Source organism: Schistocerca nitens, chromosome 6 (genome assembly GCF_023898315.1).
Source record: "Schistocerca nitens isolate TAMUIC-IGC-003100 chromosome 6, iqSchNite1.1, whole genome shotgun sequence".
NCBI lineage: Eukaryota > Metazoa > Arthropoda > Insecta > Orthoptera > Acrididae > Schistocerca > Schistocerca nitens.
Window position 1 is genome coordinate 257,341,692 of NC_064619.1, and position 25,495 is coordinate 257,367,186.

Consider the following 25,495-nt stretch of genomic DNA (forward strand, 5'->3'; position numbering starts at 1 on the left):
TAGTGACTTCAACACAGATTTCTCAATACCAAGAAATTCGAAGGCAATATTATACATTTACTACAGCCATTCAACGTAAGGCCAACTATAACTGGACCAACTCAGGAAACAGCAGTTTATGCACCTGTCTTTGATGAGATTTTGATAAGAGCATGGAAATATACCTGTGACACACAGGTAGTAAACATAGGTTTTAATGACGACTGCCCTTAAAGTCTCACAATGAATATTACAGAGACTCATAACCCCATGGAATAAGACACACTGTAATGACTGCAACACCGAAATCATGGAGGGGAAACAAATGTAATGATGTATACAACTTCAAGCAGTGACAAATATGATAAGTTCATGGCCACATTGAAGCATTTTTCTGAAATAGCTTTTAGCAAGAGAACAACTACATTTAAGTCTGTTCAAAAAACAAAGTAGTGGATCACATGAGGGATAAAGTTATAATGTAGAAATAAGAGGAGACTCTATGTATACTCCAATCAAAAAAATCAATCCAGATTCTATTATTTACTTCAGAAGATACAAATGAATAGTAACAAATATTATTAAAAAGACTAGAAAATGACAAACTAATGTGCAATTTCAGGAATAAAACTAATGTGATCTGGCAAGTCATAAAAAGACAAATAGGTAGAAGGTCAGGCGAGCAAAGTAATATAGAGCCGATTAAGATAATAATACAAGCATTATTTCTCAAACATAGCACAGCAGTTGATAAAAACAAATAATAACAAACAGCCAGACAACAAGAGCATACAGTCAGATCAAAATATTCATAGAATTATATTATTCCGTAGCCAGCAACACCTGAAGAACTATCTAAAATTATAAAAGGATAGCCTAATAAATATTCAATGGGTGCTGATGAGATACCAGATGCTACCATCAAAGCTAGTACAACATTTATTGTAGAACCACTAGCAGAATAGTAAATTCATCATTTGATAACGGTGTATTTTCAGATACACTGAAAACAGAAAAATAACACTTCTACTTAAAAAGAATGCCAAATGTGAAATTGCTAATTACAGGTTAGTTTCATTTTTGTCGGACTTCAGCAAAATTGTGGAAAAAAAACATTTCTTAGACGATTAAGAGCCTTCTTAAATAAAGAAATCCTGATAAATGACTCATAGCATGGCTTCAGAGCTGGAAATCTAATCCAATCAACATTTTTTGCTTTTAAATGAAATGTTAACAGCAGTGAATAGTAAACAATGTTTACTTTGTATATTTCTTCTTTTTTGTTTTTGCCTTATGATTCCCACATTAGTACAGGGCCAGAACTGTTATTTACCGATTTGGCAAGGTTAGTTTTAAGGGATGGCCAGATGGCCTTCCTATTGCTCCCCCCCACCCCCCCCACCCCACCCCCCACCCTTTCTTTCTCAGGATGGAATATGTGTACCCCAACTCTCTGAGTGTAGTGTAATTCATGTGAAAGTGAGCAGAAGTGTTAAAAATGTTTGCAAATCATGTAACAGAGGTGGGACTTGGGGACCCATCCAGTATTTGCCTATAGGATGTGAAGAACCAACTAAAAACCACATCTAGGCTGCCTGGCACACTGAGCCTTGTCCTTGATCTGCCAGGCAGATTCAATGCAAGACCAGTGCATCTCCCTGTCCCAGAACCGGCACATGCACAGCTGCCTGGGCAGGCATCTAGTGTATTTCTTTATCTAACGAAATTGCTGTAGTAATTGGTGTTAGAGCTGCATCTTTTTTAGATTAAATTCAACTGATAGGTACCTCTACTTAAAGGAAGTCTTTCTAACAAGGGAACCACATTCAAAGGTCAGGTATCCAAGTAGTGAAGGAATTAGCAAATTTCATTAAAATATAAGAGGTATTAGCTGTTACCCATGGCTGCACTCATGTATCAGTAAAATGAAATGAAATGTGTGAATGGCTTTATTGGCTGGGAGACACTGGTCGGGATTTTTTAGCACTTCGTGCAAGTCTTTTTATTTGATGCCACTTGGGCAACTTGATGTTGGTAAAATAATGAGAACAAATCACACACCCAGCTGCAAGTGGAAAAAAATTCTGACCTGGCCGGAAATCAAACCTGGGACTCCATGATCAAGAGTGAGCATTGCTAACCACATGACCACAGGCTTTTTATGCAAATTATACATGACTCAGATGCTATAAGATATGTGTGAAGTTGATTGACTAAAATGAGATGGCCCTGTGACTGATGTTAGTGTGGAAGTATGAATTAAACACATAGAGAATTGTATATGCATTGTATTCATTAAATCAAATCAAATTATGAAGAAAATTTCAAACAATAAAAGCATTTTCACAAATATGATAAAGTTCAAAAGTCAAAGAGATCTAGCTTTTTCAAAGGGTAAGAATTGTACTACACACTTTCTAAGGTAGCCTATGTTGTTCCCCAGTGCTCAAGCTGTCTCCAAACCAAATTTCATCAAAATCGGTTCAGTAGTTTAATCATGAAAGTGTAACAGACAGAGTTACTTTCGAATTTATAATGTTATTATCGATCATAGATAAAATTGGTGAACTGCTAATAGATGTTTATTCTGACAATATTGGTACATCAGAGCACCACTTAAATTGTGTGATTCAGAGGCTTCATTTATCAGGGAATAGATTAGCAGCTGTTTTTCAAGGAGTTCTTTGAAGAGCGGGGGATAGCCATGTACGTTAAAACCTGTACTCCATTTGAGCCCGTAAATGTATCAAACCACTGCACTGAATACGTATTTGAATGTTGTGCAGGAGCAATTGAATTTAGTGAAACTAACATTATAATTATAGGTATTTATAGATCCCCTAACTCTGACTTCAGAGCATTTTTGCTCTGGTTCACTTTATAGGAAGTACTGAAAATTAACTGTATGTGGTAACATCAATATTAATTTTGTGTTTGACTGTAAAAGATAATGGATGCTGGAACGTCTCCTAAATTCATATGATCTGATACAGACTGTATTTTTTTCGACCAGGATGCAAGGAACAGCAGCACAGAACCACAGACAATACTTTTATTCATTCTTCACAACTAGATAGGCATTCTTTAGTAAAAGAGTACATGGCCTTTCAAACCGTGATACAAAAATTTTATACTAAAGGCTTTTGCGCTCAAACAAATGTTATATATAATTACAAACTATGTAGAAAAGCTAATCCAACAGCAATAGAGCATTTTTTAAAACTCATTAAGGAACAAGAGTGACAGGATGTTTGTAGTGCTGATAACATAGATGATAAATATAATGCTTTCCTTAACACATTTCTCATGCTCTTTGGAAGCTGCTCTCCAGTGGACCATTCAAAACAGGGTGCTATCAGTAAAAGACAGCTTGGGTGGCAGACTAGTGGCATAGGTATATCATGTGGAACAAAGTGGGGATTATATTACAATGTTAGGAGGAGTCACAATCGAGCTACAGTAGCTCATTACAAACTGTACTGTAAGGTGCTTAAAAATGTTATTAGGAAGGCAAAGAGTGTGCGGTATGAAAATACAATAGCTAAATTACAGGATAAAATTAAAACCATATAATCAGTCATGAAGGAAGTGTCTGGTCAGCAGCACAAGGTTGAGGATATAAAGCCAGTATGTAGTAAAAATGTTTCTCTTATTGATAAGTCAGATACGTGTACAGTATGTAACATTCACTTTCTGAACATAGCTGATGAGTTAAATAAAAACCTAGTTTCTACAGGGAATCATATAACTCTCTGGAAAATGTGTTTCCAAGACTGATACATGAAATATTTCTCCACGATACTGGCAAGGGGGAATTGAGTCAATAATTAAATCACTGAAGACCAAGTACTCTAATGGATGTGATGGAGTATTTAGCAGAATCCCGAAGTACTGTGATGCACATGTTGGCCCTGTACGTAACTATATTTTTAAGTTTTCCTTTAGGAAAGGTCAGTTTTCTGAATGATTAAAGTACTCAGTACTAAAGCCCCTTTACAACAAGGAAGAAAGGAATAATCCACACAATTCTAGACCTATTTCTATGCCCTCAGTGTTCGCTAAAGTTATTGAAAAGGCTGTAAATGAAATGATAATTGATCATTTCATTTCACATAATTTGCTGTCAAAAGTACAGTTTGATTTTAGAAGTGGTTTAGCAACTTAAAATGCTACATTCTCTTTTCTCTCTGAGGTACTGAATTGAAAAAATGAAATGTTTCAGATGCTAGGCATCTCTTTTGATTTAACTAAGGCATTTAATTGTGTACATCAAAAAATATTGCTCCAGAAGGTAAACCAATATAGAATATAGAATACAGGGAATAGCTCACGTTCCTTATTCATATAAATATACACATTCTAGTATTACAGGTGATTCTAAAATATTTCTATTTGCTGATGACACTAGCGTGGTAGTAAAGGATGTTGTGTGTAACGTTAGCACTGTTTCAAATACGGCAGTTCAAGAGATAAGTTCATGGCTCGGAGAGAATTAGCTAACACTAAATCACAGAAGACTCAGTTTTTGCAGATTCTAACCAGATAGATACAGCCAACAGGAAAATTAAAGAGACTTTTGGAGAAAAGAGAACCACTTGTATGAATATCAAGAGCTCAGATGGAAACCCAGTTCTAAGCAAAGAAGAGAAAGCAGAAAGGTGGAAGGAGTATATAGAGGGTCTATACAGGGGCGATGTTCTTGAGCACAATATTATGGAAATGGAAGAGCATGTAGATGAAGATGAAATGGGAGATATGATACTGCGTGAAGAGTTTGACAGAGCACTGAAAGACATAAGTCAAAACAAGGCCCCAGGAGTAGACAACATTCCATTAGAACTACTGACAGCCTTTGGAGAGCCAGTCCTGACAAAACTCTACCATCTGGTGAGCAAGGTGTATGAGACTGGCGAAATTCCCTCAGACTTCAAGAAGAATACAATAATTCCAATCCCAAAGAAAGCAGGTGTTGACAGATGCGAAAGTTACCGAACTATCAGTTTAATAAATCACAGCTGCAAAATACTAACGCGGATTCTTTACAGACGAATGGAAAAACTGGTAGAAGCTGACCTCGGGGAAGATCAGTTTGGATTCCGTAGAAATGTTGGAACACGTGAGGCAGTACTGACCCTACAGCTTATCTTAGAAGCTAGATTAAGAAAAGGCAAAACTACGTTTCTAGCATTTGTAGACTTAGAGAAAGCTTTTGACAATGTTGAATGGAATACTCTCTTTCAAATTCTGAAGGTGGCAGGGGTAAAATACAGGGAGCGAAAGGCTATTTATAATATGTACAGAATCCAGATGGCAGTTATAAGAGTCGAGGGACATGAAAGAGAAGTAGTGGTTGGGAAGGGAGTGAGACACGGGTATAGCCTCTCCCTGATATTATTCAATCTGTATATTGAGCAAGCAGTAAAGGAAACAAAAGAAAAATTCGGAATAGGTATTAAAATCCATGGAGAAGAAATAAAAACTTTAAGGTTCGCCGATGACATTGTAATTCTGACAGAGACAGCAAAGGAATTGGAAGAGGAGTTGAACGGAATGGACAGTGTCTTGAAAGGAGGATATAAGATGAACATCAACAAAAGCAAAACGAGGATAATGGAACGTAGTAAAATTAACTAAGGTGATGCTGAGGGAATTAGATTAGGAAATGAGACACTTAAAGTAGTAAAGGAGTTTTGCTATTTGGGGAGCAAAATAACTGATGATTGACGAAGTAGAGAGGATATAAAATGTAGACTGGCAATGGCAAGGAAAGCATTTCTGAAGAATATAAATCTGTTAAAATCGAGTATAGATTTAAGTATCCGGAAGTCGTTTCTGAAAGTATTTGTATGGAGTGTTGTCATGAATGGAAGTGAAACGTGGACGATAAATAGTTTGGGCAAGAAGAGAATAGAAGCTTTCAAAATGTGGTGCTACAGAAAAATGCTGAAGATTAGATGGGTAGATCCCGCAACTACCCTCCCGACCTGGTACAGAAGCAAATAACCAGAGCCACTTCCTCATCCTCTCAAACCCAGAACCTCCCACAGAAGAACCACAAAAGTGCCCCACTTGTGACAGGATACTTTCCGGGACTGGACCAGACTCTGAATGTGGCTCTCCAGCAGGGATACGACTTCCTCAAATCCTGCCCTGAAATGAGATCCATCCTTCATGAAATCCTCCCCACTCCACCAAGAGTGTCTTTCCGACGTTCACCTAACCTTTGTAACCTGCTAGTTCATCCCTATGAAATCCCCAAACCACCTTCCCTACCCTCTGGCTCCTACCCTTGTAACCACCCCTGGCGTAAAACCTGTCCCATGCACCCTCCCACCACCACCTACTCCAGTCCTGTAACCCAGAAGGTGTACACGATCAAAGGCAGAGCCACGTGTGAAAGCAACCACGTGATTTACCAACTGACCTTCCTACACTTTGATGCGCTCTATGTGGGAATGACCAGCAACAAACTGTCCATCCGCATGAATGGACACAGGCAGACAGTGTTTGTTGGTAATGAGGATCACCCTGTGACTAAACATGCCTTGGTGCATGACCAGCACATCTTGGCACAGTGTTACACCGTCCGGGTTATCTGGATACTGCCCACTAACACCAACCTATCCGAACTCCAGAGATGGGAACTTGCTCTTCAATATATCCTCACTTCCCGTTACCCACCAGGCCTCAAACTCTGCTAATTTCAAGTTGCCGCCACTCATACCTCACCTGTCATTCAACAACATCTTTGCCTCTGCACTTCCGCCTCGACTGACATCTCTGCCCAAACTCTTTATCTTTGAATATGTCTGCTTGTGTCTGTATATGTGTGGATGGATATGTGTGTGTGTGTGTGAGTGTATACCCGTCCTTTTTTCCCCCTAAGGTAAGTCTTTCCACACCCGGGATTGGAATGACTCCTTACCCTCTCCCTTAAAACCCACATCCTTTCGTCTTTCCCTCTCGTTCCCTCTTTCCTGACGAAGCAACCATTGGTTGCGAACGCTAGAATTTTGTGTGTATGTTTGTGTGTCTATCGACCTGCCACCGCTTTCGTGTGATAAGTCACATCATCTTTGTTTTTAGATATATTTTTCCCACGTGGAATGTTTCCAGAGAGAGAGAGAGAGAGAGAGAGAGAGAGAGAGAGAGAGAGAGAGAGAGGGAAACATTCCACGTGGGAAAAATATATCTAAAAACAAAGATGATGTGACTTACCGAACGAAAGCACTGGCAGGTCGATAGACACACAAACAAACACAAACACACACACAAAATTCAAGCTTTCACAACAAACTGTTGCCTCATCAGGAAAGAGGGAAGGAGAAGGAAAGACGAAAGGATGTGGGTTTTAGGGGAGAGGGTAAGGAGTCATTCCAATCCCGGGAGCGGAAAGACTTACCTTAGGGGTGAAAAGGACGGGTATACACTCGCACACACACACACATATCCATCCACACATATACAGACACAAGCAGACATATTTAAAGACAAAGAGTTTGGGCAGAGATGTCAGTCGAGGCGGAAGTGCAGAGGCAAAGATGTTGTTGAATGACAGGTGAGGTATGAGTGGCGGCAACTTGAAATTAGCGGAGATTGAGGCCTGGTGGATAACGGGAAGAGAGGATATATTGAAGAGCAAGTTCCCATCTCTGGAGTTCGGATAGGTTGGTGTTAGTGGGAAGTATCCAGATAACCCGGACGGTGTAACACTGTGCCAAGATGTGCTGACCGTGCACCAAGGCATGTTTAGCCACAGGGTGATCCTCATTGCCAACAAACACTGTCTGCCTGTGTCCATTCTTGCGAATGGACAGTTTTTTGCTGGTCATTCCCACATAGAATGCATCACAGTGTAGGCAGGTCAGTTGGTAGATCGCATGGGTGCTTTCACACGTGGCTCTGCCTTTGATCGTGTACACCTTCCGGGTTACAGGTCTGGAGTAGGTGGTGGTGGGAGGGTGCATGGGACAGGTTTTACACCGGGGGCGGTTACAGGGGTAGGAGCCAGAGGGTAGGGAAGGTGGTTTGGGGATTTCATAGGGATGAACTAAGAGGTTACGAAGGTTAGGTGGACGGCGGAAAGACACTCTTGGTGGAGTGGGGAGGATTTCATGAAGGATGGATCTCATTTCAGGGCAGGATTTGGGGAAGTCGTATCTCTGCTGGAGAGCCATATTCAGAGTCAGATCCAGTCCCGGAAAGTATCCTGCCACAAGTGGGGCACTTTTGTGGTTCTTCTGTGGGAGGTTCTGGGTTTGAGAGGATGAGGAAGTGGCTCTGGTTATTTGCTTCTGTACCAGGGCGGGAGGGTAGTTGCAGGATGCGAAAGCTGTTGTCAGGTTGTTGGTGTAATGCTTCAGGGATTCCGGACTGGAGCAGATTCGTTTGCCACGAAGACCTAGGCTGCAGGGAAGGGACCGTTTGATGTGGAATGGGTGGCAGCTGTCGTAATGGAGGTACTGTTGCTTGTTGGTGGGTTTGATGTGGACAGACGTGTGAAGCTGGCCATTGGACTGGTGGAGGTCAACATCAAGGAAAGTGGCATGGGATTTGGAGTAGGACCAGGTGAATCTGATGGAACCAAAGGAGTTGAGGTTGGAGAGGAAATTCTGGAGTTCTTCTTCACTGTGAGTCCAGATCATGAAGATGTCATCAATAAATCTGTACCAAACAACTTTGGGTTGGCAGGCCTGGGTAACCAAGAAGGCTTCCTCTAAGCGACCCCTGAATAGGTTGGCGTAAGAAGGGGCCATCCTGTTCCCTTTAATTGTTGATATGTCTAGTCTTCAAAAGTGACGAAGTTGTGGGTCAGGATGAAGCTGGGTAAGGTAATGAGGAAAGAGGTTTTAGGTAGGGTGGCAGGTGATCGGCGTGAAAGGAAGTGCTCCATCGCAGCGAGGCCCTGGACGTGCGGGATATTTGTGTATAAGGAAGTGGCATCAATGGTTACAAGGATGGTTTCTGGGGGTAACGGATTGGGTAAGGATTCCAGGCGTTCGAGAAAGTGGTGGGTGTCTTTGATGAAGGATGGGAGACTGCATGTAATGGGTTGAAGGTGTTGATCTACGTAGGCAGAGATACGTTCTGTGGGGGCTTGGTAACCAGCTACAATGGGGCGGCCGGGATGATTGGGTTTGTGAATTTTAGAAAGAAGGTAGAAGGTAGGGGTGCGGGGTGTCGGTGGGGTCAGGAGGTTGATGGAGTCAGGTGAAAGGTTTTGTAGGGGGCCTAAGGTTCTGAGGATTCCTTGAAGCTCCGCCTGGACATCAGGAATGGGATTACCTTGGCAAACTTTGTATGTGGTGTTGTCTGAAAGCTGACGCAGTCCCTCAGCCACATACTCCCGACGATCAAGTACCACGGTCGTGGAACCCTTGTCCGCCGGAAGAATGACGATGGACCGGTCAGCCTTCAGATCACGGATAGCCTGGGCTTCAGCAGTGGTGATGTTGGGAGTAGGATTAAGGTTTTTTTAAGAAGGATTGAGAGGCAAGGCTGGAAGTCAGAAATTCCTGGAAGGTTTGGAGAGGGTGATTTTGAGGAAGAGGAGGTGGGTCCCACTGTGACGGAGGACAGAACTGTTCCAGGCAGGGTTCAATTTGGATAGTGTCTTGGGGAGTTGGATCATTAGGGGTAGGATTATGATCATTTTTTTTTTTTTTTGGTGGCAAAGTGATACTTCCAGCAGAGAGAACGAGTGTAGGACAGTAAATCTTTGACGAGGGCTGTTTGGTTGAATCTGGGAGTGGGGCTGAAGGTGAGGCCTTTGGATAGGACAGAGGTTTCGGATTGGGAGAGAGGTTTGGAGCAAAGGTTAACTACTGAATTAGGGTGTTGTGGTACCAGATTGTGTTGATTGGAATTTTGAGGTTTTGGAGGGAGTGGAGCTGGAAGTGGGAGATTGAGTAGATGGGAGAGACTGGGTTTGTGTGCAATGAGAGGTGGTTGAGGTTTGCTGGAAAGGTTGTGAAGGGTGAGTGAGTTGCCTTTCCGGAGATGGGAAACCAGGAGATTGGATAGTTTTTTGAGGTGAAGGGTGGCATGCTGTTCTAATTTGCGGTTGGCCTGTAGGAGGATGCTCTGAATAGCTGGTGTGGATGTGGGAGAGGAAAGATTGAGGACTTTTATTAAGGATAGGAGTTGACGGGTGTGTTCATTGGCTGAGTTGATGTGTAGGTGAAGGATTAGGTGGGTGAGGGCAATGGATTGTTCAGTTTGGAACTGGTATAGGGACTGATGGAAAGAAGGGTTGCAGCCAGAGATGGGAACTTTAAGTGTGAGGCCTTTGGGGGTTATGCCAAATGTCAGACAAGCCTGAGAAAATAAAATATGCGAGCGTAATCTGGCTAGGGTGAAGGCATGTTTGCGGAGGGAATGTAAATAAAACTTAATGGGGTCGTTGTGGGGGTGTTGTGAGGGTGACATGGCATTAGAAAGTGGAAAGTGTAACATGAGGTTGAAATGAAAATGAAAATAACTGAAGAAAGTAACTGGAGATCTGTTGTGAAAAAAGGCGAAAAAGTGTTGGTTAAAGCTGGGCTATGTTGATCCTGTGGTGAACTTGGGTTGGTAGACAACGATGTGCACACAGGTTAGGTGGTTGTGTTGCCGCCAAAACACATTAAGGGGCTCCGGAACGCCCTAGACTTGCAATGTTAAAATAACGCTTATAAATTACATCTTTCCTCACAAAGTATTTGAGGTAGGAAGTTGAACTTTTTACAGATTAATTATTGGAATATGGGCTACAACTTAACACAGGGATTTTACAAAATTTTAGTTCAGTTATTAAAGATGATTTTTTTTTCAATTGTAATGAAAATTCACAACATTTTTTTGCAATTTTTTATTTATATATTCAAAAATATACAGTTTTATGGAAAAGGGCTGTGTTAAATTATGCAGAAGGTACTGTGTAACATTTACTGGACGTTTGAAACAAATATGTTTGGAAGATCCTTAGAAAACATGTAATTAGTATGAGAAAATAAAAGTTTTGGGAATTGAGCGACAAAGATTGGATTAACTTTTTAGTGCATTCCAGGTCCATAGGATGGATTATCTTCATCCTCTGCAAACTCCTCCTCCAGCTTCCTCTTGTTCCTCCTCCTGTTTACTCTTGCTTGTACACTCCTGGAAATTGAAATAAGAACACCGTGAATTCATTGTCCCAGGAAGGGGAAACTTTATTGACACATTCCTGGGGTCAGATACATCACATGATCACACTGACAGAACCACAGGCACATAGACACAGGCAACAGAGCATGCACAATGTCGGCACTAGTACAGTGTATATCCACCTTTCGCAGCAATGCAGGCTGCTATTCTCCCATGGAGACGATCGTAGAGATGCTGGATGTAGTCCTGTGGAACGGCTTGCCATGCCATTTCCACCTGGCGCCTCAGTTGGACCAGCGTTCGTGCTGGACGTGCAGACCACGTGAGACGCCGCTTCATCCAGTCCCAAACATGCTCAATGGGGGACAGATCCGGAGATCTTGCTGGCCAGGGTAGTTGACTTACACCTTCTAGAGCACGTTGGGTGGCACGGGATACATGCGGACGTGCATTGTCCTGTTGGAACAGCAAGTTCCCTTGCCGGTCTAGGAATGGTAGAACGATGGGTTCGATGACGGTTTGGATGTACCGTGCACTATTCAGTGTCCCCTCGACGATCACCAGTGGTGTACGGCCAGTGTAGGAGATCGCTCCCCACACCATGATGCCGGGTGTTGGCCCTGTGTGCCTCGGTCGTATGCAGTCCTGATTGTGGCGCTCACCTGCACGGCGCCAAACACGCATATGACCATCATTGGCACCAAGGCAGAAGCGACTCTCATCGCTGAAGACGACACGTCTCCATTCGTCCCTCCATTCACGCCTGTCGCGACACCACTGGAGGCGGGCTGCACGATGTTGGGGCGTGAGCGGAAGACGGCCTAACGGTGTGCGGGACCGTAGCCCAGCTTCATGGAGACGGTTGCGAATGGTCCTCGCCGATACCCCACGAGCAACAGTGTCCCTAATTTGCTGGGAAGTGGCGGTGCGGTCCCCTACGCCACTGCGTAGGATCCTACGGTCTTGGCGTGCATCCGTGCGTCGCTGCGGTCCGGTCCCAGGTCGACGGGCACGTGCACCTTCCGCCGACCACTGGCGACAACATCGATGTACTGTGGAGACCTCACGCCCCACGTGTTGAGCAATTCGGCGGTACGTCCACCCGGCCTCCCGCATGCCCACTATACGCCCTCGCTCAAAGTCCGTCAACTGCACATACGGTTCACGTCCACGCTGTCGCGGCATGCTACCAGTGTTAAAGACTGCGATGGAGCTCCGTATGCCACGGCAAACTGGCTGACACTGACGGCGGCAGTGCACAAATGCTGCGCAGCTAGCGCCATTCGATGGCCAACACCGCGGTTCCTGGTGTGTCTGCTGTGCCGTGCGTGTGATCATTGCTTGTACAGCCCTCTCGCAGTGTCCGGAGCAAGTATGGTGGGTCTGACACACCGGTGTCAATGTGTTCTTTTTTCCATTTCCAGGAGTGTATTTCTAGGCTCTTTACAGCCCTGTCTGCAGCCCGAAGGCGTTCCTTGTCTAAAGCAAGCATCGCTCATACCATGTTAGAACCTATCTTCATTCCCATATTTCTAAATACCTTGCACCTTACAATGTTGCCATCATTGAAAGTCGCAACAGCATCATACACACCAAAGTGAAGTGTTTCTATTCCAACAAATACAGTCTTGGGGATTCTCGACCATATAACACTATTTACACTTTCATTGGGGTTTTGAGTTTTTCCGTGAATACACTTTTTCAACAGTTCAGGTGCTGCTAAGTCTCTGAAAATAGGTTTTATCACCTCCATTATTGCATGAGGCAGACTATGCACCTCCATTATTGCATGAGGCAGACTATGCTTATGAGTGTACACTTCACCAGTTAGCAATCCTTTGTTATATTTACACCAACTGTCTTCTTCTTTGGGACACAAGCTATGTTGGGGATTTTCATCGTCTTCATTGTTTACAGTAATAACACATACCTTTGGCTTTCCAACATTTCTCCTTTTCTTAAAAGCCTTCAGAGGATTTCTAATAACTTTACTTTTACTCATTATTATACTTCAACAAAACAGAGACTCAAGAAACAGAATTAATTACGAATATTTTCGAGATAACGACAGAGTAAATAAACATGAAACAATCGACAATCACACCAGCGATATATATTGAACCATCACAGGTTAGCCACAACACATACTTTATCTCACATCACTAAAATGTACCTGATGAACACGGACGTCAATAATAACACCATTTGACAGCAGTTTAACAGCGCCACAGTGGGTCACGCCCATGTAGAACACATTTCAAAAAAAATTTAAAAATAGTTGTAGTCTTCGGAATTGAATAAATTATATATCTATTAAAAGGTAATAGTCTGCAGATTCAGAAAACGCAAAAAAGTAAAAATTGAACTTTTCATGATTTTGAGCCTTTCCGGAGCCCCTTAAGGGATGGAGAAATTCGGGAAAATTTCGAAAAAACTGCATGTAAATGTATTAAAAGGAGTGGTTTTGTGGTGGCAGATTATGAAAATGAGGCTAACAATTGTCTGGCGAAGAAATAATGACGTTAAAACCCGTGGGAATCGGCTAAAAATTATCAGTGATGTGCGAAAAACGGAAATGGAAATAAAGCGAAGGTTATCAGAACTAGATGAAATCGTTGTTTAATAGGTGAAAGGAACTGTTTGTGGACTAGAAACGGTGGATTTTATAGCAGCGGTAGTGTTGAAAGTGGAATTTTTTTTTTTTTTTTTTTTTTTTTTTTGTACGGAAGTGGGTGACGTATTGTTGAGTATATATAGGCGGGATAAAATTGTATAGTAGATTAGGGTAAAAAGGAGAAGGTGAATACAAAGTGAAACTACTGGCACAAACAAAAAGAGCAAATAAGACGACAGAAAAGATTTCGAAATGCAACAGGGACAATAACAAACGTAATTGTTGGATTCAAATTAATGATATGAATTTAATAGAAGGAAACATTCCACGTGGGAAAAAATATATCTAAAAACAAAGATGATGTGACTTACCAAACGAAAGCGCTGGCAGGTCGATAGACACACAAACAAACACAATAATAAACACAAAATTCAAGCTTTCGCAACAAACTGTTGCCTCATCAGGAAAGAGGGAAGGAGAGGGAAAGACGAAAGGATGTGGGTTTTAAGGGAGAGGGTAAGGAGTCATTCCAATCCCGGGTGTGGAAAGACTTACCTTAGGGGGAAAAAAGGACGGGTATACACTCACACACACACACACATATCCATCCACACATATACAGACACAAGCAGACATATTTAAAGATAAAGAGTTTGGGCAGAGATGTCAGTCGAGGCGGAAGTGCAGAGGCAAAGATGTTGTTGAATGACAGGTGAGGTATGAGTGGCAGCAACTTGAAATTAGCGGGGATTGAGGCCTGGTGGATAACGGGAAGAGAGGATATATTGAAGAGCAAGATCCCATCTCTGGAGTTCGGATAGGTTGGTGTTAGTGGGAAGTATCCAGATAACCCCGAAGGTGTAACACTGTGCCAAGATGTGCTGGCCGTGCACCAAGGCATGTTTAGCCACAGGGTGATCCTCATTACCAACAAACACTGTCTGCCTGTGTCCATTCTTGCGAATGAACAGTTTGTTGCTAGTCATTCCCACATAGAATGTGTCACAGTGTAGGCAGGTCAGTTGGTAGATCACGTGGGTGCTTTCACACATGGCTCTGCCTTTGATCGTGTACACCTTCCGGGTTACAGGTCTGGAGTAGGTGGTGGTGGGAGGGTGCATGGGACAGGTTTTACACCGGGGCCGGTTACAGGGGTAGGAGCCAGAGGGTAGGGAAGGTGGTTTGGGGATTTCATAGGGATGAACTAAGAGGTTATGAAGGTTAGGTGGACGGCGGAAAGACACTCTTGGTGGAGTGGGGAGGATTTCATGAAGGATGGATCTCATTTCAGGGCAGGATTTGAGGAAGTCGTATCCCTGCTGGAGAGCCATATTCAGAGTCCGATCCAGTCCCGGAAAGTATCCTGTCACAAGTGGGGCACTTTTGTGGTTCTTCTGTGGGAGGTTCTGGGTTTGAGAAGATGAGGAAGTGGCTCTGGTTATTTGCTTCTGTACCAGGTCGGAGGGTAGTTGCGGGATGCGAAAGCTGTTGTCAGGTTGTTGGTGTAATGCTTCAGGGATTCCGGACTGGAGCAGATTCGTTTGCCACGAAGACCTAGGCTGTAGGGAAGGGACCGTTTGATGTGGAATGGGTGGCAGCTGTCGTAATGGAGGTACTGTTGCTCGTTGGTGGGTTTGATGTGGACGGACGTGTGAAGCTGGCCATTGGACAGGTGGAGGTCAACATCAAGGAAAGTGGCATGGGATTTGGAGTAGGACCAGGTGAATCTGATGGAACCAAAGGAGTTGAGGTTGGAGAGGAGATTCTGGAGTTCTTCTTCACTGTGAGTCCAGATCATGAATATGTCATCAATAAATCTGTGCCAAACTTTGGGTTGGCAGGCCTGGGTAACCAAGAAGGCTTCCTGCACCCTCCCACCACCACCTACTACAGTCCTGTAACCCGGAAGGTGTACACGATCAAAGGCAGAGCCACGTGTGAAAGCACCCACGTGATCTACCAACTGACCTGCCTACACTGTGACGCATTCCATGTGGGAATGACCAGCAACAAACTGTCAATTCGCATGAATGGACACAGGCAGAGAGTGTTTGTTGGTAATGAGGATCACCCTGTGGCTAAACATGCCTTGGTGCACGGCCAGCACATCTTGGCACAGTGTTACACCGTCCGGGTTATCTGGATACTTCCCACTAACACCAACCTATCCGAACTCCAGAGATGGGAACTTGCTCTTCAATATATCCTCTCTTCCCGTTATCCACCAGGCCTCAAACTCCGCTAATTTCAAGTTGCTGCCACTCATACCTCACCTGTCATTCAACAACATCTTTGCCTCTGCACTTCCGCCTCGACTGACATCTCTGCCCAAACTCTTTGTCTTTAAATATGTCTGCTTGTGTCTGTATATGTGTGGATGGATATGTGTGTGTGTGTGTGTGCGAGTGTATACCCGTCCTTTTTCCCCCTAAGTTTGTCTGTGTGTCTATCAACCTGCCAGCGCTTTCGTATGGTAAGTCACATCGTATATATATATATATATATATATATATATGGTTATAATAGAGGGTAACATTCCACGTAGGAAAAATATATCTAAAAGCAAAGATGATGTGACTTACCAAATGAAAGTGCTGGCAGGTCGACAGACACACAAACAAACACCAACATACACACAAAATTCAAGCTTTCGCAACAAACTGTTGCCTCATCAGGAAAGAGGGAAGGAGAGGGAAAGACGAAAGGATGTGGGTTTTAAGGGAGAGGGTAAGGAGTCATTCCAATCCCGGGAGCGGAAAGACTTACCTTAGGGGGAAAAAAGGACGGGTATACACTCGTACACACACACATATCCATCCACACATATACAGACACAGGCAGACATATTTAAAGACCAGGTCTTTAAATGTGACATATTTAAGGTCTTTAAATATGTCTGCTTGTGTCTGTATATGTGTGTGTACGAGTGTATACCCGTCCTTTTTTCCCCCTAAGGTAAGTCTTTCTGCTCCCGGGATTGGAATGACTCCTTACCCTCTCCCTTAAAACCCACATCCTTTCGTCTTTCCCTCTCCTTCCCTCTTTCCTGATGAGGCAACAGTTTGTTGCGAAAGCTAGAATTTTGTGTGTATGTTTGTGTTTGTTTGTGTGTCTATCGACCTGCCAGCGCTTTTGTTTGGTAAGTCTCATCATCTTTCTTTTTAGATATATTTTTTCCACGTGGAATGTTTCCCTCTGTTATATTCGTATCATTAATTTGAACCCAACAATTACGTTTGTTATTGTCACTGTTACATTTCGAAGTCTTTTCTGTCGTCTTATTTCCTCCTCCTGTTTCTGCCAGTAGTTTCACTTTGTATTCACCTTCTCCTTTTTACCGTAATCCACTATACAATTTTATCCCGCCGATATATACTCAATAATACGTAATAATACGTAACCCACTTCCAAACCATAACCAAACAATTTTTCTTCCGCTACTGCTATAAAATCCACCGTTTCTAGTTCACAAACAGTTCCTTTCAGCTATTAAACAACCTTTTCGGCTAGTTTTAATAACTTTTGCTTTATTTCCATTTCCGTTTTTTCACATCACCGATCATTTTTAGCCGCTTCCCACAGGTTTTAACGTCATTATTTCTCCATCAGACAATTGTTAGCCTCATTTCCATAATCTGCCACCACCATACCACTACTTTTAATACATCCTCACGTAGTTTTTTCGAAATTTTCCCGAATTTCTCCACCCTTTAACGTGTTTTGGCGGCAACACAACCACCTAACCTTTATGCACATCGTTATCTACCTACACTATTTCACCATAGGATCTACATAACCCAGCTCCAACCAACCCCTTTTCGCCTCTTTTCACACCAGATTTCCATTTGCTTTCTGCTTCACCTTTATCTCTCTCCATATATTTTTATATTTATTTTCATTTTCATTTCAGCCTCATGTTACACTTTCGACCTTCTAGTACCATGTCACCCTCACAACACCTCCACAACGACCCCATTAAGTTGGGATATGTGTGTGTGTGCGAGTGTATACCCGTCCTTTTTTCCCCCTAAGGTAAGTCTTTCCGCTCCTGGGATTGGAATGACTCCTTACCCTCTCCCTTAAAACCCACCTCCTTTCATCTTTCCCTCTCCTTCCCTCTTTCCTGACGAAGCAACCGTTTGTTGCAAAAGCTAGAATTTTGTGTGTATGTTTGTGTTTGTTTGTGTGTCTATCGACCTGCCAGCGCTTTTGTTTGGTAAGTCTCATCATCTTTCTTTATATATATATATATATATATATATATATATATATATATATATATATATATATATATATATATATATATATATATATATATATATATATATATATAAAAAAAGAAAGATGATGAGACTTACCAAACGAAAGTGCTGGCAGGTCGACAGACACACAAACAAACACACAAAATTCAAGCTTTCGCAACAAACTGTTGCCTCATCAGGAAAGAGGGAAGGAGAGGGAAAGACGAAAGGATGTGGGTTTTAAGGGAGAGGGTAAGGAGTCATTCCAATCCCGGGAGCGGAAAGACTTACCTTAGGGGGAAAAAAGGACGGGTATACACTCGCACACACACACACACACACACACACACACACATTTCCATCCACACATATTCTTTGTAGATGACACTAATATTTTAATTGTTATAACGTCAAGTTGAACACATATATTTCACAGACGACACAATAAATGTAAGTCACAGATCAAGTAGACAAAGTACGACATGTGTACATGGTAACAGTCAAATCAGCACTGAGTCCAAGTGTAGCGGCCGCTGGCTGGCTGGCCGCTTAGGTGGCGCGGCTGCTGCATTGCTGGCAGACAGCGCCACATGTAGAGGACAAGTGTAACTGCGCGACGGCACTTTGAAAGATTGGCGAGTCACAACACTTTTCCCCCCTTTGAATTTTTTGCACTGGTCTTGATGGAGGTGGCCTGTAGATTGCTAATGCCCCTAGGTGTTGTTTGACTGGCCATAAAGTCTCGAGGAAGAGGCTTTCCGTACAGACGGAAGTGTCCCCGATGATAACGGGTCGAGATGACAGGAGACGTAAGGGTCGAATCTGCTGAGGCCCCGTGCACCAATCTGCCCTTTGCGGCAAGTCCAGTTGTTATAACAAGAGACATGGGTGATGTGTCCACATCCATAGGAGGAGGAGGCAAGTAGGGTTGCTCCGACAGATGATGGTCATCTGGTTCCTGCATGGGCACGTCTCCTAGTGGCGTCAGTCCTTGTGCTGGCACCGATATGATGGTGAGAGGACTGCGTTGTGAGTAATATGAGATTCCTGTATCCCGAGCGTCAGATAGAGCCAAAGGTGGTGTAGCAGCATCCGAAACAGGCGTTGCTGGCACATGAGGTCGAAGCTAGTCCGAATGATGCACTGCAACACCCGTGTCCATCTGGATTTCATACAGGCGTTGGCCACGGTGTCGTAAGGTGCGGCCAGGACTCCATTTTGGCCACCTGCCATATTCCCGTACCCGTACAAGGTTGTCGGCAGTGAACCGGCCAAGCGAAGGCACCCGCAGCCGTGAGGTGGAAGGCCACAGAAGATGAAGTAGCTTGCGGGGCTGTCGGCCATGTAAGAGCTCAGCCGAGCTGTGGTCGCCCATGGGAGTGAAATGGTAAGAAGCCAGGAATTGGAGAAGTGCATCATCAGCAGCAGAAGAAGGCAGGAGTTTCCTCATCTGAGCCTTAAATGTGCGGACCAGTCGTTCAGCCTCACCGTTTGACTGTGGATGGAACGGAGGGGCCGTGCCATGCATGACGCCGTGACGGGCATAAAAATCCACAAATTTGGAAGAGGCAAATTGCGGACCATTATCAGTAACAAGAGTAGAGGGAAGGCCTTCCAAAGAGAAAATGCGAGCTAGAGCATGTGTGGTTGCCACGGTGATAGGCGATGTGCAATGGACAATGAAAGGAAAGTTAGAGTAGGCGTCAATTACGAGTAGCCAATAAGTACCTAAAAAAGGTCCCGCGAAGTCAGCGTGAAAATGCTCCCCGGGCTTCTCAGGCGAAGGCCACGGTGACAAAGATGACTTTGGGGCGGCGGATTGTGACGCACAAGGGCCGCAGACAGCAACCATATGTGTGATTTCAGAGTTGATGCCGGGCCAGTACTCACGACGGCACACCAGAGATTTTGTGCGAGGGACACCCCAGTGCCCTTGGTGAAGGAGGCACAAGACCGACGCATGCAAAGATGCAGGTACCACAACCTGCGGCGAAGCATTGTCGGTGGAAAGGAGGATAACACCATCTCTAGCCGTGAGGCAGTAGCGCAAAGCGTAGTAGTTGCGCAACGGATCAGAAGTCTTAGCGGACGGACGATCTGGCCAACCCTTCGAATACAGCTTAAAACCCGGGAGAGGGTAGGATCAGAACCCGTAGCAGCCGCCAGCTGGTCCCCGGTGATGGGGAACCTGTCCACAACCCACTACTCGGCAACATCCAGGTGGAAACACAAAACTTTGTCCCTATCAAATGCCAGATCAGGACCCATGGGAAGGCGAGACAGTGCATCAGCATTCACATGTTGAGCCGTTGGCCAGAAATGAATCTCATAATTGAAACGAGACAAGTAAAGAGCCCAACGCTGGAGTCGGTGCGCAGCCTTGTCGGGAAGCGACGTTGATGGATGAAACAGGGAAACAAGTGGTTTGTGGTCCATAACAAGATGAAATTTGGATCCATAAAGAAAAACACCAAACTTACGAAGAGCATAAATAATGGCCAAAGCTTCTTTTTCAATTTGAGAATATTTTCGCTAGGCATCCGTGAGCGTTTTGGAGGCATAAGCAATGGGTTGTTCAGAACCATCAAAAAACGGTGCACAAGGACTGCACCAACCCCGTATTGAGAGGCATCCGTGGCAAGAACAAGATGTTGGCCAGGTTGATAAGTAGCCAGGCACGGGGCCTGTTTCAGCATAGTCTTCAATTTCTGGAAAGCTGCATCGCATGATGCGGACCAGTGAAAGGGCACGTTTTTATGCAACAGGCAATGCAATGGCTGAGCCACCGAAGCCGCAGATGGTAAAAACCTGTGATAGTATGCTATTTTCTCCAAGAAGGCCTGCAGTTCCTTAACAGATGTGGGGCGAGGAAGGGCATTGATCGCAGTGACAGTTTGCTGAAGTGGACGAATACCATCCCGAGAGGGTTGAAACCTCAAGTACGTGATAGATGCCTGAAAAAATTTTTATTTCTGAAGGTTACACTGAAGAATCTGTGCGGAGATTCTGAAGATATTATTCAGTGGTGGAGACAGTGACAACAATGTCATCCATGTAATTGATACACCCAGGGACAGGGAGCAATAATTGTTTCAAGAATCGCTGAAAGAGAGCAGGGGCGCTGGCAAACCCGAATGGCAATCATTGGTATTGATAGAGGCCGAAAGGCGTGTTAAGGACCATGAACTGCCGGGAAGCCGCGTCGAGAGGAAGTTGATGATAAGCTTCTGACAGGTCATTTTAGAAAAATACTGGCCTCCAGCAAGATTAGTAAACAATTCTTCAGGTCGGGGCATAGGGTAAGTGTCGACGAGGCATTGAGCATTTACAGTGGCTTTGAAATCGCCACAGAGATGAATATCACCATTGGGCTTAGCAACGACAACGACAGGAGAGGACCACTCAATGGAAGTGACAGGAAGCAAGACCCCTGAAGCAGTGAAACTATCCAGCTCCCATTTGACCCAATCACGAAGGACCACAGGAATGGGCCATCCCCAAAAAAACTTAGGCCGAGCAGTAGGTTTGAGCGTGATATGAGCTTCAAAATCGTTTGCACGGCCTAACCCAGGAGAAAAAAGTGACAAAAATGTCGTCGACAAGTAATCCAAGTGAGCATAAGGAATAGCATCAGAGACGATATTGACAGAATCATCTATGGAGAGCCCCAAAATGTGAAAGGCATCGAAACCAAAAAGATTCTCTGCGTTACTATGGTCGACCACAAATATGGGAACAGTGCAAATGATGGATTTGTAAGATACCTCAGCATCAAATTATCCCAAGAGAGAAATCTTCTGTTTATTGTACGTCTGTAATTGCCTAGTGACAGATGATAGGGTTGGAGAACCCAACTGAAGATACATCTGAGAATTGATGGTTGGTTGGTTGGTTTGGGGAAGGAGACCAGACAGCGTGGTCATTGGTCTCATCGGATTAGGGAAGGATGGGGAAGGAAGTCGGCCGTGCCCCTTCAGAGGAACCATCCCGGCATTTGCCTGGAGTGATTTAGGGAAATCATGGAAAACCTAAATCAGGATGGCTGGATGCGGGATTGAACCGTCATCCTGCCGAATGTGAGTCCAGTGTCTAACCACTGCGCCACCTTGCTCGGTTCTGAGAATTGGTGATAGTAGCAGCAGAACCAGTATCCACCTGCATGCGAACATCCCGACCAAGTATTTGGACAGTGAGGAATAACTTCCCTGAAAGGGAAGAAGTACAATTGACAGACAACACAGAAGCAGAATCAGCATCACGGTCATGAACGTCATGTATGAGGTCGGATTTGCAAACGGAAGACACATGACCCTTTTTTTTGCAATTGTGACACACAGCCCAACGTTGGGGACAATCCTCCCGTGAATGTTTTGTAAAACACCGCAGACATGAAGGAAGTTGCCGGGGGTTTTGCTGCAGTTTCTTAGAGGGTTGTTTACGGTTAGGCCGAGGCTACGCGTGGGAGCGGACTGCAGCCATGTCGGCCGGCGGGGACATGCCGCACACGTCGTCAACAGCGCACTGAGGTTGTATTTGGCTGACGTCACCCCACGCCTCTATTTGCGCTCTAGCGGTGCCAGAAATTTCAAAAGACTGCGCGATGGATAGGACTTCATCTAGAGTCGTATTTGCCAACTGAAGGGCACGTTGCCTAACTTCTTTGTCGGGCGCCGACCGTATAATAGCATCCTGTACCATGGAATCGGCATAGGATTCTTTGTGAACGTCAGTAACAAATTGACACTTTCGACTGAGGCCGTGAAGTTCAGCAGCCAAAGTGCAATAGGATTGATTCGGTTGTTTTTAACAATGATAAAAGGCAACACGAGAGGCTACCACATGCCTTTGCTTTTGAAAATAGACGGACAGAAGTGAGCACATTTCAGCAAAGGACAAAGACGCAGGATCTTTCAAAGGAGCCAATTGCGACAACAACCGATACATCTGAGGTGAAATCCATGAAAGGAACAGAGACTTACATGTTTGTTCGTTTGCGACATGAAATGCCAAGAAGTGCTGTCGAAGACGTTTTTCGTAATCAGACCAGTCTTCCGCCATCTCGTCGTAAGGAGGAAAAGGAGGTACAGACAATGGCGAGAGACGCCTCGCATTGGATGCCACAATGAAATCACGAATCGCATTTGTGAGAAGCATTTGCTGTTCTATGAGACCTTGCAATAGTTGCTCTAAAGTAGCCATGGAAACATATGGGTCAACGATGGAAAAGAAAAATCACTACCTCGTCGCCAATTGTTATAACGTCAAGTTGTACACATATATTTCAGAGACGACACAATACATGTAAGTCACAGATCAAGTAGACAAAGTAAGACATGTGTACACGGTAACAGTCAAATCAGCACTGAGTCCAAGTCTAGCAGCCGCTGGTTGGCTGGCCGCTTAGGTGGCACGGCTGCTGCATCGCTGGCAGACAGCACCGCATGTAGAGGATGCGCGTAACTGCGCGGCGGCACTTTGAAAGATCAGCGAGTCACAACACTAATCAGATCACATAATAAGGAAAAGCTGCAGGAAACAGCAACATCAGTAATCCAAAGTTTAGCATGCTGGTTCAGAACAAACAGGCTCATTATAAATTCTGAAATAACTGTGGCAGTTAACTTTCATACCATCCAAAATCTCAATCCTGCAAACTCTGTTTTCACCACTAAATGAAAAAAGCGAGTAATATGACATTTTTAGGTATACATTTTTAAGTGGGAGATGCATGTTAACATTCTAAATAAAAGACTGAATACACTTTTGTATGCTGTTAGAATTCTAAGTCAGAACACAAACTACTTGTCAGTGGTGACAATGTGCTATGGCAGTATCCAGTCGCTAATGATGTACGGAATCACTTTTTGGAGGAATTCCACAATTTTAAAACAACAACACAAAAAATTAAAATACAAAAAAATACACACAAAGAGATAAATGCAGGGATTCCTATACATTTCTTTTTAAACACCTGTAAAATACTGTCTCTGCCTTGTTTGTAGATATGTATGAAACACTAATCTGGACAAAAGAGAGCATCTTAGGAAAGAAAACATCTTCACACGTAACTATGAGTTACAATCTTACGAGACTAGGCAGAAGCTTAACATACACCAAACACAATACATACAACTTCATGCAAAAGAGGAGTATGTGATACTGGAGTTATATAAAATAACCATACTATTCTTACTTAAAATGTATACTGGCATTAAACACATTTAAAATAAAGTTGGGATAATTCTTCCTTCAGCAGTGCTTCTACTGTGCTTCTGAGCATGATAATAAGTAAAGGTGACCTACCAAAAATTGTTAATTAAATAATTTAATACATAGTCACTTTATATCATTATTTACCTTGACTGAGTAGTAGTACCATTAATAGTAGTACCATTTATAACTATTGTTATTATAAATTAATTGTGTTACAACCTGACTTGCTCTATATCATATGTGCAAGCAATGTACTAAAATTCATTTACTGGTTCAGATAAAAATAAATAAATAAATAAATAAAGATATACAGGTAACACCTTTTTGAGGGCTTTATGAAGACGGTTTCTCAATAATTTTTGCTTTGTTGGTAATGTAACCAGTTCTGTATGTTTTATCAAGTTTATCTGAATGATAATCAATTTGTAGTTTAAAACAAAAAGTTGTGCCAGTGTGACATATCACTAAGTGTTCTGACTACCTGACCTAATACTTTATTTGTGAAGAACATGTAACTCCTATAATTTAACATAATAAATAAATATTCTCTCACCTTTTAGATAATAGACACTGACTGGGTACAACCTTCCATGAACACTCATAATAACTGCAGTATCCTTATTACTGGGTGAATGGCTAAAAAAGTTCTTAAGATGTTCAGCATCAACTGTAGCTGAAGTGACAATCAGCTTAAGATTCTTCCTTTTCTGTAATAATCAAAATAGTCTTGTGGCAAAATTTTGATGGATGAAAACATATAACTTAAAAGTTTTTTAAACAAAATTATAATAAAACATTTGTAAGCCAGCTGGAAGTCTTTCATACTGCAGAAGCGAATTCGCTGTTGTGGAGCTTTCTGACAACTTCGATGAAATATTGAGTTAGAATAGGATATGATCCTGAGCCTATGTATTAAATAATTAAGTTATTCTGAAAACAATTCCAGTGTGTCGAAGTCACTCTCCGCTACATCCCTCTTCTCAGGAAGTCCAACAAGGTGTACAGGAAAGTTTTTGTGGAATTTGAAAAATAGTTGTAGGTACTGGCAAAATGAAGTTGTGGGGTGAATAGTAATCCTGAGCAATGCTGCCTGCATACTATTAGTGTCTCTTATGCACTCCTGCAAAGTTAGATGTTAAATTAACACAATTTTAAACAGACTGACTCTAGTTAACAGAACATAACTAATCTAACATCAGTGATGGTTAAGCAGTTGTCATCACCACCATCACCATCATCATTATCATCACCATCATCATCAGGCACTGCTGGATGAAAGCATCCTTCAGACTTTTCCATAAATTACAGTTTTCTGCTATGCTCA

General features: G+C 43.2%; 1 protein-coding gene across 3 annotated transcripts in view; it reads right to left on the reverse strand.

The window, feature by feature from the left end:
• LOC126262263 (probable ATP-dependent RNA helicase DHX35) overlaps positions 1 to 25,495 on the reverse strand; it is a 233,149-nt gene that overhangs the window by 36,155 nt on the left and 171,499 nt on the right. For all 3 annotated transcript variants that reach the window (XM_049958759.1, XM_049958758.1, XM_049958757.1), the window contains one exon: positions 24,725 to 24,878. In XM_049958759.1, the coding sequence (XP_049814716.1) occupies positions 24,725 to 24,878 (154 nt within the window). The remainder of the gene's footprint in view (positions 1 to 24,724; positions 24,879 to 25,495) is intronic.